This window comes from Salvelinus sp. IW2-2015, linkage group LG8, assembly GCF_002910315.2.
Source record: "Salvelinus sp. IW2-2015 linkage group LG8, ASM291031v2, whole genome shotgun sequence".
Classification (NCBI taxonomy): Eukaryota; Metazoa; Chordata; class Actinopteri; order Salmoniformes; family Salmonidae; genus Salvelinus; species Salvelinus sp. IW2-2015.
Genome location: NC_036848.1, coordinates 47,201,209 through 47,221,335, shown reverse-complemented (window position 1 = coordinate 47,221,335; position 20,127 = coordinate 47,201,209). Strand labels below are relative to the sequence as shown.

General features: G+C 41.1%; 2 protein-coding genes across 3 annotated transcripts in view; both read right to left on the bottom strand.

The window, feature by feature from the left end:
- tmem87b (transmembrane protein 87B) overlaps positions 1 to 3,293 on the bottom strand; it is a 23,760-nt gene extending 20,467 nt beyond the window's left edge. Inside the window, exon 1 of one of the 2 annotated variants that reach the window (XM_070444967.1) lies at positions 3,093 to 3,293. In XM_070444967.1, the coding sequence (XP_070301068.1) occupies positions 3,093 to 3,248 (156 nt within the window). In that variant the 5' untranslated portion in view covers positions 3,249 to 3,293. The remainder of the gene's footprint in view (positions 1 to 3,092) is intronic. The other variant, XM_023993582.3, reaches the window with a different exon arrangement.
- Positions 3,294 to 6,705: 3,412 nt separating this feature from the next.
- Positions 6,706 to 20,127, bottom strand: part of mertka (c-mer proto-oncogene tyrosine kinase a) — a 37,045-nt gene continuing 23,623 nt past the window's right edge. The window contains exons 10-21 of the mRNA XM_070444966.1: positions 18,058 to 18,193; positions 14,635 to 14,785; positions 12,762 to 12,850; positions 12,487 to 12,582; positions 12,158 to 12,238; positions 11,762 to 11,854; positions 11,419 to 11,537; positions 11,181 to 11,290; positions 9,451 to 9,610; positions 8,486 to 8,622; positions 8,124 to 8,184; positions 6,706 to 7,767 (exon numbers count right to left, since the gene is read on the bottom strand). Of these exons, the coding sequence (XP_070301067.1) occupies positions 7,267 to 7,767; positions 8,124 to 8,184; positions 8,486 to 8,622; positions 9,451 to 9,610; positions 11,181 to 11,290; positions 11,419 to 11,537; positions 11,762 to 11,854; positions 12,158 to 12,238; positions 12,487 to 12,582; positions 12,762 to 12,850; positions 14,635 to 14,785; positions 18,058 to 18,193 (1,734 nt within the window). The 3' untranslated portion in view covers positions 6,706 to 7,266. The remainder of the gene's footprint in view (positions 7,768 to 8,123; positions 8,185 to 8,485; positions 8,623 to 9,450; positions 9,611 to 11,180; positions 11,291 to 11,418; positions 11,538 to 11,761; positions 11,855 to 12,157; positions 12,239 to 12,486; positions 12,583 to 12,761; positions 12,851 to 14,634; positions 14,786 to 18,057; positions 18,194 to 20,127) is intronic.

The following is a 20,127-nucleotide window of genomic DNA, read 5'->3' as shown; positions in this document are numbered from 1 at the left end:
CTGGTTCGAGCCCATGGTAGGAGCGAGAGAGGGATGGAAGCTGTACTGTTACACTGGCAATACTAAAGTGCCTATAAGAACATCCAATAGGTCAAAGGTTAATGAAATACAAATGGTATAGAGAGAAATAGTACTATAATTCCCTATAATAACTAACTACAACCTAAAACTTCTTACCTGGGAATATTGAAGACTCATGTTAAAAGGAACCACCAGCTTTCATATGTTCTCATGTTCTGAGCAAGGAACTTTAACGTTAGCTTTCTTACATGGCACATATTGCACTTTTACTTTCTTCTCCAACACTTTGTTTTTGCATTATTTAAACCAAATTGAACATGTTTCATTATTTATTTGAGGCTAAATTGATTTTATTTATGTATTATATTAAGTTAAAATAAGTGTTCATTCATTATTGTTGTAATTGTCATTATTACAAATAAATATTTTATTTATTATTTATTTAAAATCGTCCGATTAATCGGTATCTGCTTTTTTTGGTCCTCCAATAATCGCTATCGGCGTTGTAAAATCATAATCGGTCGACCTCTAGTCTGACGTGCTCAAAGTCAACTGCCTGTTACTCAGGCCCAGAAGCTAGGACATGCATATAATTGGTAGAATTGGCAAAAAAACTCTGAAGTTTCTAAAGCGGTTCAAATAAATGTCTGAGTATAACAGAACTGATATGGCAGGTGAAAACCTGAGGAAAATCCATCTTTTTTTCGAGCTCCCATCAACTTCAAATGTGAAGCTATTGCAAACTATGACTTCCGCCTCCCAGATTGCAGTTCCTATGGCTTCCACTAGATGTCAAGTCTTTATACATGGTTTCAGGCTTGTTTTTTGAAAAACCAACGAGTAATAGTTGTTTATCCATGGGGAGAGGTAAGGCAAAAGTAGTCTCTTTGCGCGCGTGAATGAGGGCGCGCTCTTCGTTATTTTCCTTCCCTATTGAACATACTATTCTCCATTATCATTTATTTAGATATTAGACTACCTGAGGACTAATTAGAAACGTTGTTTGACTTGTTTGGACGAACTCTACCGGTAACTTTTGGGACTTCTTTGTCTGCATGTTGAACGGGTGGATTACTGAACTCAATGACGCCTACTAAACRGACTTTTTGGGATATAAAGAAGGACTTTATCGAACAAAACGACCATTCATTGTGTAGCTGGGACCCTTGGGATTGCAAACAGAGGAAGATCTTCAAAGGTAAGTGATGTATTTTATCGCTATTTATGATTGTGACGCCTGTGCTGGTTTGTAAACATATGTTGTTGTGGGGCGCTGTCCTCAGATAATCGAATGCTATGCTTTCGCAGTAAAGCCTATTGTAAATCGGACAACGCAGTTCGATTACCAAGATTCTAAGCTAAAGAATCATGTATGACACTTGTATTTTCATGAATGTTTAATATTACGATTTTGTATTTTGAATTTGGCGCGCTCTGATTTCACCGGATGTTGTCGAATGCGGGATCAGTGCGCTAAGAGGGTAAACAATTTAAAGGCAATGCTACCAAATACTAATTGAGTGCATGTAAACTTCTGACCCACTGGGAATGTGATGAAAGAAATAAAAGCTGAAATAAATCTCTATTATTCTGACATTTCACATTCTTAAAATAAAGTGGTAATCCTAACTGACCTAAGGGAATTCTTACTTGAATTAAATGTCAGGAATTGTGAAACTGAGTTTAAATGTATTTGGCTAAGGTGTATGTAAACTTCCGACTTCAACTGTGTATTATATGCACCCATGACATTCAGTGATATGAGGAAACCCTTTTCTCTCCATCAAACACAACACTCGTGTTCTCTCATCTGGGGCCGTATGTATCCAGCCTCTGAGTAATAGTGATTTAGAATCCGTTTTGCTTTTTCAGATCACGATAAATTAGATTACATTGGAAGGGGGACTTGATCCTTGACCAGCACTCATTCCTACTCATACACTTCATATAGGCCCTGGTAACCATTATTGGGAGTCCCTAGGCAGGCAACGGGCAGCTCTCACATTACTCTGCAACAGGATACGGTGGTGGACACACACCTGACCACCTACATGGAAAACAAACTCCCAATTAGCCTACCTCTCTTGTGCACTTGCTCACTTCCCTTCATTGACTTGAAAGCAATTTACTGGTAGACCTCTTCAATTCATTGGACACGGTAGCTAGTCTACCAAATAGATTTGGCACAGCTCACATTCTAATCTGAACATTAGCTAGCTCACTAATTTAACTATCTGAATGATTGGTAGACGTATGGTTCTATCTGGGCTAAATTGCAGGCAATGATCTAACCCTGAGTACAGTGGTCTGTGTCTGATGTTTGTTTAAATTTAGCTATGTAACTTTAGCTAGCTAGCTGCCTAACAGAGGTGTTTGGCCAAGAAATGTAGATATGAAGATCGGCAAACACTGCTTCTCCATTAAAAATCCCAGATCAAATTTGTAGGCGACGTCATCATGGCAACGTTGTCTAGCTAAACTCATGCGCAGAAACACGTAATCTCGTCTCGCGCCGAACTGCGCATGTGAACGCCGTCAAATCAAAAGGCACACTTTCGATAGTTGTTTTGACATATGAAAACGTGTCAGTTTGTCACTTTCARGAGGTTGGAGAAATAACATGTTCATCTACTTAATACATTGTCTCGAATCTATGTGTCTTTAGATTGAGAAAATTAACTAAGGAACAATGATTCACTTCACTCATTGACTTCTCCAAACCCGGGCCTGGTCTGCTTGGCAAGCGTTCCCGGAAGTTTCGCGATGTTGCGCCTCTGAGTTCAAAAACTCTGTGGCTACATCTTTCAACGATATCGGGTTAGTGAGCCTATGCTATTTAGCTAGCAGATAAAACATTAATGTTTGCTACAACGGCTTGTGCATATCGATAAAGTCTGAATCTGTTCAGAAAAATGCATTATTAATCAATAATGTTCAATTTTATGAACAGAAAAACGCCCCCTTCATCCAAACCCATGCTAGCTAGATAGGTTGGATTGCTAGCCAGTTAGTTGAAATTAATCGCACGATTGTTCTTGCTAGCTAACTATATTACATATTTTAATACTCACATTGACAACTGTAATTCTCCATTGTCCTGGTTCTGGAGCTGCCATCACCCCGCTATTTACATCTCCTAGTAAAATAATCCCAGCCAAATAAAGGAGCCAGGTTTTCACTGAGCTAGCCGTGCTGTTCCACGTCCTCACCCGTACAGAAGCAGCCATGTTTTCAGCATGTGGTATAGCTGGGGCGACTAGCTAACTCACCTGAGTGAAAGTAACGTCACGCGCATGCTTATGTTTGAGTTTACGTTTTGGCATCAGATGCATTGAACCATACACCATGTAAAGCAGTGCCAGTGACCATATATATACTTTATTAACCCTTGTGTGGTGTTCGGGTCTGTGGGACCAATTTTCAATGTATACTAGAAGAAAAATGATACAGTTAATAATTTTTTCACCTGCGACTCATTGGCCTTGGCTCTTTTTTCTGTGAAGAACATGTAAAATAACACATTTTCATTGAGTGCACACTGTTTACCCCCCCTACACATTTATATTACATATGTGGTGTTCGGGTACACCTGCCTGTCTGCCTGTCTCCCACTTTTCTCGCTCTCTTTACCCTGTGTAGTGTGTGAAACTATAAAATGTACTGCGAGAACCTGCACAATGTTATTACAATACATTATTTCGATACATTATAAAAAAGTCAGTATTTTGCCACACTCTACCCCAGCCAGGTGCAAATTGGGGGAGGGACACAACAAATAAATAGCTTTGCATGTGTGGCTCCTTACCACAATCAATCAGTATGGCAAAAATAATCTCTGATCAGAGGGCCTTAGAAAAATATTTTGCAGGGAGAGAAGCTAGTGTGGAAGGAACGTCTTCCACTTTGGAAGATGAAGAAATMTCCAAATATGAGGATCATGTCTCTGTAAATTCGGAGTCTGAAATTGAGTTGGAAGAAGAGGATGAGATTAACCTGACCCTCAGCCAGCCCCAGGACCAGCACGTCAAATAATCATATTTAATTTACAGTTAAGACCTGAAGCTAGTTCAATTGGACACCTCCGTCAAAACCTCCGTCAAATCCAGGATTATCCGCTTCGATAACCGAAACACCAGACCAGCTCGGCGGCAGAGAGACCAGCTAGCTGCAATCAGGTCAGTGTGGGACAAGTGGGTGGACCGCCTTCCCCTGTTTTACAACCCTGGGCCCAACGTTACTGTTGATGAGCAGCTTATGCCATTTAAGGGCCGCTGCCCCTTCAGGCAGTACATACCGTCTAAACCCACAAAATATGGAATCAAGATCTGGGCTGCCTGTGATGCTGCTTCATCATATGCGTGGAACATGCAAGTGTATACAGGGAAGCCAGATGGAGGAGCTCCTGAGAAGAACCAAGGGATGCGGGTTGTCCTGGATGTGACACAGGGACTCTGTGGCCATAACATCACATGCAATAACTTTTTTACTTCACACAAGCTGGGACAGGAGCTCCTCAAGAGGAAGCTGACAATGGTAGGACCAGTAAGAAAAAACAAGCCAGAGCTCCCACCTCAGCTGTTGAATACATGGAACTGGCCTATCAATTCCTTTAAGTTTGTGTTCACGTCCGGCACGTCCCTAGTGTCCTACGTGCCAAAGAAAGGCAAAAATGTGGTACTCATGAGTACGCTGCATAGGGATGGGAGAATTTGTGGCCAGGGACATCAAAAAACAGAAATCATAATGGATTACAATGRCACAAAAGGAGGGGTGGACAATTTAAACAAGTTGGTGACTGGCTACAGCTGCAAAAGAAGAACCCTACGCTGGACACTTGTGAAATTCTTCAACATCTTGGACATCTCGGCGTACAACGCATTGGTCATCTGGATGGGGTTGAACCCAGATTGGTACAGAGGGAAGCTCCAGAGGAGACATCTCTTTCTCAAAGAACAGGGCAAGGCATTGTAAGACCTCAAATCCAGAGGAGGCAACATATCCCAAGGACCCCAGCATCATGAGGAGGATTCAAGAGGAGGATGCTGGTGCCCCATCTGCCCGACCTGCAGAACCAACAACTCCAATACCGAAAGTAAGTGTGAGTAGATTGCAGCCGGTAGCAACAAGAAGAAGCGCTGCTATGTGTGTGGACCCAAGAAGGACAGGAAGACAGTCAGTACACATGCATCAAGTGCAAGAAATACATTTGCAACACACACACAGTAAAACTCTGTCCCTCATGTGGTGTGTAGACCGGCCATAATTTCTGTACAATGGGGATCAATTATCATTTCCATAAAATACTGTATGTAAACGTTGTCCTTCCAAATTGTTCAGTACAAAGCAATAAACATCAATAGTGATAAACTTTGTTTCATTTATATTCGTTCAAGATAAACAATTTTTTCCACCCATGTAATAATTTTATTTCAAAAAACGAATAGCGCTTTTATTGATAAATGTGATCTAGCAGAGGTAAATGGCAAATATTAACCATGTATGCTGTTTATATTGCTTGTAATTGATATAAGTCAACATCTAAGTATTTCTACGTAAATTGCTATGGCTGTATTGTTTTAAAATCCCAATAATATTGTGGGTCCATCGACCTGCAAACATTGTGTCAATAACAAAAACATGAACACTACACAAGGGTTAAAAAATGAGAGCAACTTGAAATCTGTTATTTATTTATTTCCCTTTCTCTTATCATCTGATCATCATCATGTTCGGTGTGTGTGTGTGTGTGTGTGTTTTTGTTTAACTATCCTTGTGGGTACCAGAAGTCCTCACAAAGATAGTTAAACATTGAAAATTCAGTGGGGACATTTCGCCAGTCCTCACAAGGCAAAAAATATATTTTAGGCTTAGGGGTTAAGTTTATAATTATGGTTAGTGTTAGAATTAAGGTTGAGGAAAATAGGATTTTGAAAGAGAATTAATGTTTTTGGTTCCCACAAGGGTAGTAAAACAAAACTGTGTGTGTGCGTGCATCTTATTCAATCGAGGATGGATTTATTTTCAGGGTCAGGTGGATAAAAAAATGGCACATTTTTTAATTTGCAATCATTTATTGCATCATGAAAAAAATCCTGCAAATCTCTTTAACAATTATCAACATATCAACATTGACTATATTTATATTTAACAAAAGTTGAACTTCTATTAAAATCTGTAATATAAACAATTAGATATTGTGGACATTCCAGGGTCCACTGCCTAACCTTGGTGGAGTACCTCAAGGCTGTATACAAGGTCCTCCGAGATACAAAATAACTGTTTTGTTTTTTCAGTCCATCGTCATCATATGTACACAATACTCTATATACACATATCATGTAAAGTTCATATACACATTGCCACTTCAAAAATACTTCAATATATAAAAGGAATTGTTAAAATTACATACAGTTTAAATGCTTTAGATGGCCTCTGATTGTAATGGGAGTGTACTACTGACTTACAACAGTGGTTGGCCGTAATTGTGCCTTGTTCACAGCTTTCAATATCTGCAAGGGATACACTGACTTCATTTTTTAGCAGAGCTTATTTAATTGGAAATATACTATAAGAGAGATGTGCAAATGTAGCGTCTCTTATGTACATCTCTTGCATTAACACTGATAGCTAGTGGTAACCATTTGAGGTATAAACATCCACTGGAAAACTGGTCATAATTATTTCAATACAAAGCATTGGGGAATAGATAAGGTAATAACACTATTGTAATAATGCCACAAGACAGAATCAAAGAAATAGGGATTATATTTCTATGGGAACTGGACAGAACTACACAAGACAGGATCATAGTAGCGATTATATTTCTATAGACACTGGGCAGATCCTTGGTGAAACAACTTGGAAGTGTTGCAACGTGAGACTACACATGCTGCACCAAGCAGAAGGCCGATGTGCTCATGATCCACACAGTACCATACGTTCAAACTGTAACAAAATGAGGGAGTAGCACGAGATTCCGAGGCGTGATTTGCACCCAGTATCATAGGGTCCAGATCCAGAAACGTTWCCGCTGCTCCAAGAAAGCTAGTTCCCTTGGGTGAGTGGTCATCGTGCTTATCAACGGCAGGGTCATTACAATACCTACAGTATATTATGTCCTCAACAGTCCAGAGTGCAGACAAGAAGGATGTGTATTATCATCAGACATGACCCCTGGGGGAGAGCTTTTCTTTTCTTTGTCTGGTTTCAGATTACTGGATTTCTAGTCCCAACGTTCCATGCCTATCAGAGCAACAGCGTTGTGTCACTCGCGTGCTGATCCATCCCAGTGACATCACCCACTGAGTCACGAGTAGCTCCCCCCAAAACCCTACCCAAGCCCTCCCGCGCCAACAGGGGAGTGTCACTGTCCACAACTGCTGTTGTCATGGTGACAGCGGGGTCCTCACTCCTATTGGCATTAGAGATGACAACAACGTAACGATCATCTTCCTCCATATTCTCGTGGATGAGTGCTGTCACCAGATCTCGGTTGTCTCGTCTCTGGCGACTGTTACTGCAGGACGGAGAAGAGCTGAACTGGTCGCTACAGGAAGGGGAGGGGCTGAATTCGTTCCTATGACTGGAGGAAGGGGAGGAGCTAAAAAGCGGCAAATCCAGGTGGGGGTCTGCACAAGCACCGGGCTGATCCTCCTCAGGGAAACTGGTGTTGATGTAGATGATGTCCTCTTTGCTGGTAGAAGCCTCCGGAAGTTTCTCTGTCAGCTTCTCCAACAGTTCTCTAACCTAAGGAAAGTCCAGAAGATTAGAAGATTCATCTTTACGCAGTCTATGTCTGCGTTGCAAATTTCACCTTATTCGTTATATTCACTCTTCAGCTGTTCCCATAGGAGAACCCTTTTTGGTTCCAGGTAGAACCCTTTCGGGTTCCAAGTACAACCCTCTGTGGAAAGGGTTCTACATGGAACCAAATGTGTTCTATGTCAATGTCTGCATCCCAAATGGCACCATATTATTTCTTATATAATGCACTACTTTTGACCAGAGCCCTATGGGTTTCCCTAAGTAGTGAACTATAAATTGAATAGAGTGCCATTTGGGACGTAGACTGTCTAGAGCAGCTTCGTCGGGAGTTCTCTTACCTGAGTGAAGACCGGGCGGTCCAGGAGGTCAGCACGCCAACAGCTGTACATGATCTCGTACCTGGTGGACAGGAGAAGTAAGAACAATCATTCAAATGTGATCTGTTTTGCGTCTTAATAAACTACTGGGGAGCGTAACAGAGTTGCCGACATTGCTTCTTCTTCAGTTTATCTATATTGTCCTGGCTGTAACATAATGTTCCTTAACCTGGTCCCAGATCTGTATAGTTAATGTCCATTCATTGACAATGACCTTAGGAGTTGGCAATACAGCACAAACAGGTATTGGATCAGGCTAAATGTTCCTATCCACTAAAGCCCAATCCGAAAGACAGCCATGTAGAGAGAAGAAAAACACTCACAGTTCATCTAAGCAGTCTGTTGGCTGCTTCAGCCTGTGGCCCAAAAGTAGGTAGTCATAAATCTCATGGTTCTGGATACCAGGGTACGGTGTCATGCCCCGTGTCGCTATCTCCCACATGGTCACACCAAATGCCCACTGCAAGAAGACGCACACGTTTATGTTATCTGTAGTTTCTCTCTCGTCATAGACTGTTAACGTAAATGTTAAAATTGGTAGGTTCTGCTAGCTACCACTAAAATAACATGTTAGATGCATCTACATAACGTGAGCAGAGAACTGTAAATGCATTTTAATTTGTGATTTCAAGTATCACATTTGCAGTCTATTCAAATTCAATTGTATTTGTCACACCCTGAATACAATAAGTGTACACTTTACAGTGAAATGCTTACTTACGAGCCCTTTCCCAACAATGCAGTTAAAAAGTAAGAAAATMAACAAATAGATAAAAAATAAAACATTAAATTAATACAATAACACAATAAAATAACAATAAGGAGGCTATATYCATGCTATATACAAGGAGTATTGCGTCAGTGTACTGGGGTACAAGGTAGTTGGGGTGATTGATTGAGGTAATATGCACATGTAGGTTTGGTTAGGTGATTGATTGWTTGAAGTACTATGTATATGTAGGTAGGGGGTGAAAAGCAGAAAGTCCGGATAGCRGTTTAACTGTTCTGCAGTCACACGGCTCTTTGTTGAGAACTCTGTTAAGCTACCCAATAACTTTTCCAATGCTGAGAGCTGTGGCTGTGGGCTGAACTTCACGGGCTGGCTGATTAATTTCTCAGAAAGGGAACTAAATACTTGAATAACAGTACTTTTCCTTTCTCTCTGACACATTCACATGTATTCCCATAATCAGTCAAGGATTGAAAGAAATGAAACTAGCTGATGGGGGCTCAATCTCAGACGTTCCTTACAACATCATTGTGTGTGTGGGTGTGTGGACCTCCATACCACATCACTCTTCACAGTGAATACTCTGTCCGCKAGGCTCTCCACTGCGATCCATTTCACAGGCATCTTGGCTATCCTGCCCTGTCTGTAGTAATCACCACTGTAGATCTTCTTAGACAAGCCGAAGTCTGCCACACACACCGTCATGTCATCACGCAGCCTGTAGGACCAGACCAACCAATCAATCAATAGAACAATCTATCAATTCCACTTACTAGAAATAGATCAAAATTGACTAGACAGGATACACGCGCAAGAATTTGGCATTTATTCAAAATGTCAAGGGCAATGTGTCTACATCACAATGACAATATGGTGGACAGCAACAGTGAGTTTCTACTTGAATAAGTTGCCAAAATAGACCACAGTCGTACATGAACAGTACCAAGGAACAAGGATGGTTTAGCTGCCGTCCTCTCCGTTTACCCTGAGATAAGACTCATTATATCTTTACATTGTGAAAAAGTTCAGGTCAGACCTGTACACACACACACACACACAGTGGTGTAAAGTACTTAAGTAAAAATATTTGAAAATATATATATTTTTAATTACTTTACTATTTATATTTTTGACAACTTTTACTTCACTACATTCCTAAAGAAAAGTGTGCAAAGCTGTCATCAAGGCAAAGGGTGGCTACTTTGAAGAATCTCAAATATAAAATATATTTTGATTTGTTTAACACTTTTTTAGTTACTACATGATTCCATATGTGTTATTTCATAGTTTTGATGTCTTCACTATTATTCTACAATGTAGAAAACAATAAAAATAAAGAAAACCCTTGAATGACTTAGGTGTGAGTCCAACCTTTGACTGGTACTGATAATATATATATACACTGAACAAAAATATAAACGCAACATGCAACAATTTCAAAGAGAGTTACAGTTCATATAAGGAAATCAGTCAATTGAAATGAATTCATTAGGCCTAACTATGGATTCCACAGATGTGCAGATACCTTTAAAAATAGGTAGAGGCGTTGATCAGAACACCAGCTAGTATCTGGTGTGACCACCATTTGACTSATYKAGCGSGGCACATCTCCTTCTCATAGAGTTGATCAGGGGGGCACTCTGTTCACAACGTTTACATCAGTGAAACGCTCGCCCACACGACACCATACARGTGGTCTGCGGTTGTAGGTACTGCCAAATTCTCTAAAATGGCTTATGGTAGAGAAATGAAGATTCAAATCTCCAGAAACAGCTCTGGTGGACATGCTAATTGCACGCTCCCTCAAAACTTGAGACATCTGTGGCATTGTGTTGTGTGACAAAACTGCCCATTTTAGAGTGGCATTTTATTGTCCCCAGGACAACGTGCACCTYTGTYATGAWCATGCMGTTTAATCAGCTTCTTGATATGCCACACCTGTCAGGTGGATGAATTATCTTGGSAAAGGAGAAATGCTCACTAACAGGGATGTAAACAAATTTGTGCACAACATTTGAGAGAAGTAAGCTTTTTGTGCATATGGAACATTTCTGGGATATTTTATTTCCGCTCATGAAACATGGGACCAACTTGACACAACTGTGGGAGCATTGGAATCAACATGGACCAGCATCCCTGTGGAACGCTTTTGACACCTTGTAGAGTCCATGCCCAACAAATTGAGGATGTTCTGAGGGTAAAAGGGCGGTGCAACTCAATATTAGGATGGTGTTCGTAATGTTTTGTACACTCAGTATGGCTCTGGWTCAGGTGAAATGTAAACCTACATGCAGTTGCGTGCAGCCAAGTCACGGTGGAGGAAGTTCCGCCCACTGAGGTATTCCATCCCCATGGCGATGTCAATCATAAACTTCAGGAGTGTCTGAGTGGGCAGGAACTGAAAGAAAAAGAAGAAGAAGAAGAAGAAAGAAACAACATCTTCATCATTACAATGTCATTAACCATATTCAGACAAAACAACACTTTTTTCCAACGTGCTCCTCGGGAAAGCATCAGATAGCTCACCAGGGGACTGTCTCCGAGGCGTGAGCGCAGCAGGAAGCTATGGAGGTCTCCATATCTCATGAAGGGCAGGATCACCATGGGCTTGGGGAAGTGACCAGACCCCGCCTCCAGACAAACACCTAGCAGGAGCAGATCAATGTAATACCAAGTAAATAACAGTTGTAAAATGACTGTAAAATAAAGTTTTTACTAAGTTTTACAAAATCCTTTAGACATCAACTGTGATCTCTCTTATGTGTATGTATGGCTGGATGGAGTGAGGGAGCATGAATCCATAGWTTCTGCATGATGGGCAGGACTGAGCAGGATGGTCTGTGATGGCAGCAAAGAAGACCTACAGTACCTAGCAGCCTGATGACATTAGGGTGGTCAAAGTCCTTCATGCAGGCAGCCTCATTCAGGAACTCCTCTATCTCCCTCTGGGAGAAGTTATCCACTGGAAAACAAAGAGGAGATTAATACAAATTTCATGTGTTATTTAGCCTGGTCTTAGATCTGTTTGCACTATCTTTCCAACTCCTGTGGTCATTGGCATGCCAAACATGGCATGAACGGTCATAGTAGCTGGTTATACAGCACAAACAGATCTGGGAGCAGGCTATGAGGAATTCATCAACCATCTAGGATATTAATCAGAGAGTAAGAAGGAGAAAAAAGCACTCTGAATCTAACATAAATGAATGGGCATTGTTAGATCAGCCCAATTAAAGAAAACTAACAAGAAGATGAAGAAGCTCACATTTCATGGTCTTCACAGCCACTTTCTCAGATGTTCCGTCCAGTTGTTTCAGATGTCCCTCCACCACAGAGCCAAATTCACCTGGTCAATTAACAATGGGTTGGTAACAGTCAGAAAGGTAACAGTCAGAAATACCTCTAAATGAAGAGAAGCAACAAATAAATGACATGTGAAATGTGATTAAGGAACAGCCACAAACAAATTAGATGACAGAAATTACATTGGAAAAAATGACATATGACTGAGATAAAGTTGTATTCTACCTACTTTATAACACAAATAGGCCCCTGATTTTGTGMACTAAATAATCAAATGAATGTCATCCTCACCCTCTCCCAGAACCTTCCCYATGGAAAGCAGATTTCTCATAATCATGAAGTCTTGTAGTTTGGCTTGGAGCTCATCACTCACACCCAGGTTACCTACTAAAAAGGGGGCAAGAGGGGAAAATAGAGCTCATATTTTTTATTATTGTGCAAAATCTGTGGATATAGATTTTTTTCTCAGATGTATGTTAATAGGAACATAGATGAGTAGAGTAGAGAAAAGTAGAGTAAAGTAGAGCAGAGTACAGTAGATTAGAATATAACGTTTATTAACGTACGTGTAATTTCAATGGCTGATCGGTTGTAGGACTTCTGTGGCCTGTACTGAACGATGGGTTGAAGCTTCTCCCCACTTCCAAACATCTGACTGCAGGGGGCGCCAGAGAGAAACGAAACAAGTTACTATATACAATGGAGCAGAATGAGTCATTGTATATAGTAACTTGTTTCTAATTTCAATGGCTGATCGGTTGTAGGACTTCTGTGGCCTGTACTGAACGATGGGTTGAAGCTTCTCCCCACTTCCAAACATCTGACTGCAGGGGGCGCCAGAGAGAAACGAAACAAGTTACTATATACAATGGAGCAGAATGAGTCATTCACTGACTAACACTTCAACAAGAGCTTGCCTCAGAGTTGTAATCATTTGGTTGACTAGATTGAGAATTCATCTTGAATCAGGAAGCAAGCTCTATGACCGGATGTTTTCCTGCCTCTGGGAGATGAGAGGTGTCTGCCAGTTCTGAGCATTCTTATCTGTATATCCCGAACGGCAACACTGAGTCACCTCTTTAACATAATGAATTCCAGAACAGAGACAGCAGAAGGGAGAGGAGATGGGTTGTTTTGGTGATGAGGAAAGGAGAGTAGGAGAGAGGAGCGGAGGAGAGAGCAGCAGAGAGGAGTGGTAGAGCGGAGGAGAGAGCAGCAGAGAGGAGTGGTGGAGTGGAGTGGAGAGTGGAGAGTAGCAGAGAGGAGTGGTGGAGCGGAGGACAGAGCAGCAGAGAGAAGTGGTAGAGCGGAGGAGAGAGCAGCAGAGAGGAGTGGTGGAGCGGAGGAGAGCAGTCAGACGGAGTGGTGGAGTGAGAGTGGGAGAGTAGCAGAGAGGAAGTGGTGGAGCGGAGGACAGAGCAGCAGAGAGGAGTGGTGGAGCGGAGTGGAGGAGAGGGGAGAGTAGCAGAGAGGAGTGGTGGAGAGGGGAGAGGATTAGAGTGGAAAGGATTGTTTTGGTGTTTCTTTCCAACACAGCTAGACTACCTCTGTCTTCAGTAGTAAGACCAGGGATGGTTGTGTTCATTAGGCACCAAACAGAAGAAAATAGACAAACAGGGAGGGACTACCAGGGCTTGTCCAATGAGATAGGCCCATTTTCATTTTCTGTTGAAAAATGAAAACGTGGAAATGTTTTCCATAGTCTGCCCTAACTAACACCGCCCAGATCTCACTGCTGATTGAGTCCAGCTGTTTCAGTCTGTTTTCTTCCATTTGGTGCCTAATGAACATGATCCAGTCAGTACAACCTGGCAGTCCTGACTCAGGTGCAGTTGTCAGTGATTATGAGGAAACCAGGCTGCTTTATTGACAATGTACTGAGTAACTTTACCCCTCCCTCAACAGGAAATATAACCACTTCCACTGACCAATACTCCGTTTCCCCTTACCAACTTCAGGGATCAAAATGCTGAGTAACTTATACATCTGCAGCAACAGACAATATACATTTCTTACTGGTGAAACTGAGTGAAGAAAACTGCAAAGGCAAAACAGAAATCACTGGCTGAAGATGCACTGTTGAGGCTCTTTGATCTACTAGGAGRGAAAAGGAACAAGTCAAGTACCGGTAAGTTATTTGAGGAAGGAAGACTGCGCTTAGCTACACTGTTTCCCCTGACCAACTTAAGAATCAAGATACTGTGTGACTTCCATTACTACAACAAGGTACTGCAGCACGGTCGAAGTCAATACACAGGGGTTTAAAGTGATCATGATCAGATCATTAAGATATTGAGGACACCATTAGGTTAGCGTCAGAAACAAGACAAACCAGATGTTACAGAGCATTTTGGGTACTGTAGTACATCAATGTACACCCCTCCTTGTACATCATGATACAATTAAGACTTTAATATGTGAAGAAGCATGCAAAATTACCCAAAGCGTGTGTCTAGTATCCTGCTTCTCATGCAGATAGCAGCCCAGAGTACTAGAAGCAGGAGACAGAAGCCACATACCACCCCCAGTATGATATACACAGAGTCTGATCCTATGGTGRCTGGACTGGAGGAGGGAGACAGGGGCCAATCTGGAACACAACACGCAATCAATCAATGATTGAATCAATCAAGCAATGAATCAGTCAAATCAAAATACGATCGATTGATCGAACAGAACACACAAACATGATAGAAACATGATCAAAGTTTCAACTCCCTCAACTGTATGTTGTATATGTATATGTTTTGCTGTATATGTGTGTGTTCTCAGTTTGTGTGTAATTTTGCAACAAGCGAATTGCCCTTTAACACCACCGCAGAAACTTCACTATTCTGCATCTTCCCAATTAAGTAGCCTAATTTTGTTGTATGGCTACTTGAAGAGAACTAGGCAGTGGCGTGTATTCATGGATGACAAGGGAAGCAAGGCTTCCCCAAAACATTGCCCAAAAAACAAACAAAAAACATATACATAATAATTGATCATCTTTCGTCTATCTTTGTTTCATAATTATCCTTCAATTCGGAAGAGGCTGAATGTATCTCCCTGGAGAAAGCATCCAAGAGAGCAAAACAGCGCCGCTCTGTCTCTGTATGTGTAGCGTATCGGATACGGTCTGGTCAAAAAGAGTATGACATTTTTTCCACCTGTAGTATTGAATGCAAGGGAAACCAGCGAGCATTTGGCCTCCCTTGATAAAAAAGTATAAAATTAGCCAATCAGCGTTGAGCTAAACTGAGTTAGCGCAACTGTGAATGTTCCTGCCGGACCAAAAGAAAGTGTCAAGGGAAGCCAGTTTGGATTTGGCTTCACACCAATCACATCAACAGAAAAACGTAATTGACAGAAAAACTTGCATTGTTACATCTCGTTGTGTCATTGTCCTCTGGTGGCTGGCTAGCTAGTTAAAAGTGTTCCTTTCCTAAATAGCCATGGATGGAGGTAAGGATTTGGATTTGTGGTTTTACCTAATTCTCATTTGTGGTTTTACCTAATTCTCTGTACTGGCAAGTGATTATAACGGCGATTCTGATCCAACCATAAATTCATACATTGTGCCCCTGGCCTGAGAGGATGGTAGTTCAATATGTAGCTAGATGAAGTAGGCTAATGTTAATTAGCTGGCTCATCGTTGCTTCATGAAAGGAAGTTTGGCTAGTGAGCTAGCATTTTAGCCAGGTAGCCTAGGGCAACAAAAACTAAAAGCATGTACTGTATGACAGAGTCATAGAGCGTTTAATCAACATGAAAGAGAGGAGGATGGCATTGGCGTTGTGACAGACATTTTTATCATGTGAAGAGACAGCCTTGAAAATGTTAATGTGGGGTGAGTCAACATGTTTTTTTCAACTTGCACACACACACACACACACACACACACACACACACACACACACACACCACACACAGTCTTGTACAGCTAACCTTGTGGGGACATACAATTCAGTCCCATTCAAAATCCTATTTCCCTAACCCCTAACCCTAACCCTAATCCTAACCCGTACTCTACCCTAACCCTAACCCTAACCTTAACCCAACTCTAACCAAAAACCTAAACTTTATTCCTAACCCTAAACCTAACCCTAGCTCCTAACCCTAACCCTACAACTAACCCTAGCTCCTAACCTTAATATTTAACTTAATTCTAACCCTAACACTAATTCTAACCTTAACACTAAACCCCCTAGAAATAGCATTTGACCTTGTGGGGACTAACAAAATGTCCCCAGTTGGTCAATTTTTACTTTGTTTACTATTCTTGTAGGGACTTCTGGTCCCCACAAGAATAGTTAACACGTCCACACACACACACACACACACACACACACACACACACACACACACACACACACACACACACACACACACACACACAACACACACACACTAAGCAGAGATGATTTGATGATGTTGAAATGTTGAAGTTGAAATGGTGCTGGAATAGTGGAGGCAGCTCCTGTTTTCTTTGTGACTTGTGGTAACTCTGTGTGGTTCTAAATCAATAGTTGTTTAGTGGTCCGAAAATGTCAGAAACATTAACTTGCTTAACCATGCTGTAGGTCATGTAACTGTTTGTTACATGCAATATGCTTTGTGGACTTCCCCGGACAGAGGTTGCTCTCCCTTTTTGTGATGAAACAAAGGTCTAGTTTAATTTATTCTGTGACTGTGTCTTCTTATTGTCTCGGCCTTAGTCCAATATATCACAGTGTCAAGGCATATGAATTAACAGGTTACAGAGCAAACAATTCAACTATCACAACACATAGGTTGTAATATGGCTTTTTTCTGGATTGGCTTCCCTGGTGATTTTACCAGTGGTGGAAAAAGTTCCCAACTGTCATACTTGAGTTAAAGTAAAGATACCTTAAAAGTAAAGTCACCCAGTAAAATTCTACTTGAGTAAAAGTCTAAATGTATTTGGTTTAAAACATACTTAAGTATCAAAAGTAAATGTAATTGCTAAAATGTACTTAAGTATCAAAAGTCAAAGTATAAGTATAAATATAAATAATTTCAAATTCCTTAAATTACGCAAATCAGACGGCACCATTTTTTTTWCTTTTTTTTTCTTCTGGAAAGCCAGGAGCACACCAACATTCAGACATAATTTACAAACAAAGCATGTGTGTTTAGTGAGTCTGCAAGATCAGAGGCAGTAGGGATGACTAGGGATGTTCTGTTTATAAGTGCGTGAATTGGACTATTTTCCTGTCCTGCTATACATTCAAAATGTAACGAGTACTTTTGGGTGTAAAGGAAAATGTATGGAGTAAAAAGTCCAATATTTTCTTAAGGAATGTAGTGAAGTAAAAGTAAAAGTTGTCAAACATATAAATAGTAAGTAGTACTTTAAAGTATTTTTACTTAGGTACTTTACACCACTGGATTTTACCCACACACCGCTACTAGAACTAGGGCCTGTCACTTGCAACCCACCTCTTCCAATGCATTGTGGAAAAGTGTGCATTCAATTCCACTAGATGAAGAGCTGAAATTAATACAACATCCTGGCATTTAAACCATACTCGATTTTTAAAAATGCACACTGTAAAACCTTATGTTTTCGCATACTGAGACTGCGTCACGTTATTGGTTAATTTCAGTAACACGTCCCCATATCTGATTATCAGCTGTTGTCAAAGCCGAAATTAGTATGACATCCGGAAATTTAAAGTATACTCGATTTTCTAAATGTCACATACAATAAAACTTTATTTTTATCACATACTTAACCGGCATACTATTTAGAACACAGTCAGGTTAAATATCTACTTGCGGTTGTTGACATGCTTATGTACTTCAATATGTATAAAGGTGTTAGGATTAGGAACTCCTTATGTAGTGCGGTCTACTCACTGTTCTCTGGTACGAAGATCCCGACTGGTGGACTGAGCATGCCACGCCCAGCCTGAGTACAGGCAGCTACCTGAACACTGTATGTAGTGTTGAACTCCTGTAGGGCCACCGCAGCAGTGTTGGAGGAGCTGCGGATCTGAGGAACACAACAGCATGTTAGAGAGATCATGGTTGTACTCAGCAGTTTACAGTAATAGACACCTATTCAACTGATCAACTCATAACACTAATCAACTCATCATCAAACCTTTGACTAGTGGAATCAGATGTGTAGTGCTAGGGCAAAAACAAAAATGTCTTCCCAGGAATTAAGAAACACTGTTATAACTACAGAGGTAGGATCTCAATTTGAGTCAGTTTGCTACAGCAGGAAAATAATCCTGCAGCAACAGGAAATGTGAATTACTATGTGGATTATAATCAATGGTTATTTTTTGTCGGGGTTGATATATTTTTGGTTACGGCAAAACAAGTCGGACTTTTTTAAGTGGAAAATGCAAACTTTAGAAGCCTTTTTAAACCTTGAATACATTACAAGTTTGCATTTGCTGCTGTGCAGAAAAATTATCAGCAACAAAAGACTGATCAAATTAAGATCCCACATCTGTTGTCTTATCATGTCATGATATATTGCTAGTTTGTTTTTTGCTCTTGAAGCACTTTGAGATTCTATGAAAATACTATAGATGTTTAATAAATAATAAAAATTATTATATGATAGCAAATAATTTACTAATGTAAAACTACAATCTGTGTTCTTACTGGGAATGTTTCAAAATGTTTCCCTCCTACTGAACATCACCCAGTAATAGATGGACACCTGGGAAAATTGTCTGCCATACGTACTATAGGTAATTTTTTGGATTATAGTTTTTGTAGTGGTCCCTTGAAGTTAATGATTATCGGTGTGAAGTCAAAGTCAGCGTTATTAAGTGGGGCAAAAAAGTACTTAGTCAGCCACCAATTGTGCAAGTTCTCCCACTTAAAAAGATGAGAGGCCTGTAATTTTCATCATAGGTACACTTCAACTATGACAGACAAAATGAGAAAAAAAATCCAGAAAATCACATTGTAGGATTTTTTATTAATTTATTTGCAAATTATGGTGGAAAATAAGTATTTGGTCAATAACAAAAGTTTATCTCAATACTTTGTTATATACCCTTTGTTGGCAATGACAGCTGTGCGACTGCTTCTTCCGCGACATCTTCGTCGCGTCACCCTGTCTTCCATGTCTCTTGTGTCAAGCCTTTTCTTCGCGCCCCGTTCGTCTTCCCTCCCCCCCCCCGTCCTTGTCGAGGGCGCTCCTATTTACAAGGTACGGAAGATCATGGACATGCGTTCTCGGGGACGTGGTCACCAGTACTTAGTGGATTGGGAGGGTTACGGTCCTGAGGAGAGGAGTTGGGTTCCATCTCGGGACGTGCTGGACCGTTCGTTGATTGATGATTTCCTTCGTTGCCGCCAGGGTTCCTCCTCGAGTGCGCCAGGAGGCGCTCGGTGAGTGGGGGGGTACTGTCATGTTTTGTCATTGATTATCATTGTCTTGTCCCTGTGCTTCCCTCTGCTGGTCTTATTAGGTTCTTTCTCTTTCTCTCTCTCTCTCCTCCTCCCTCTCTCCTCTCCCGCTCTCTCTCTCTCTATCGTTCCGTTCCTGCTCCCAGCTGTTTCTCATTCTCCTAACGACCTCATTTACTCTTTCACACCTGTCCCCTATTTTGCCCTCTGATTAGAGTCCCTATTCTCCCTCTGTTTTCCGCTTCTGTCCTTGTCGGATTTTGTTTGATGTTGCTGTTCCTGTGCCTTGTTCGCCCTGTCGTGTTCTTGGCCTTCTTCAGATGCTGCGGTGTGAGCAGGTGTCTATGTCAGCTACGGCCGTGCCTTCCCGAAGCGACCTGCAGTCTGTGGTCGCGTCTCCAGTCGTTCCTCTCTATTGACGAGAGGATTTCAGTTTCCTGTTTTGATTACCATTGATTTATCCAGGAGAATCATTATTTGTTTAATACTGGAATAAAGACTCTGTTACTATTACGTCGCTTTTGGGTCCTCATTCACCAGCATAACATAACA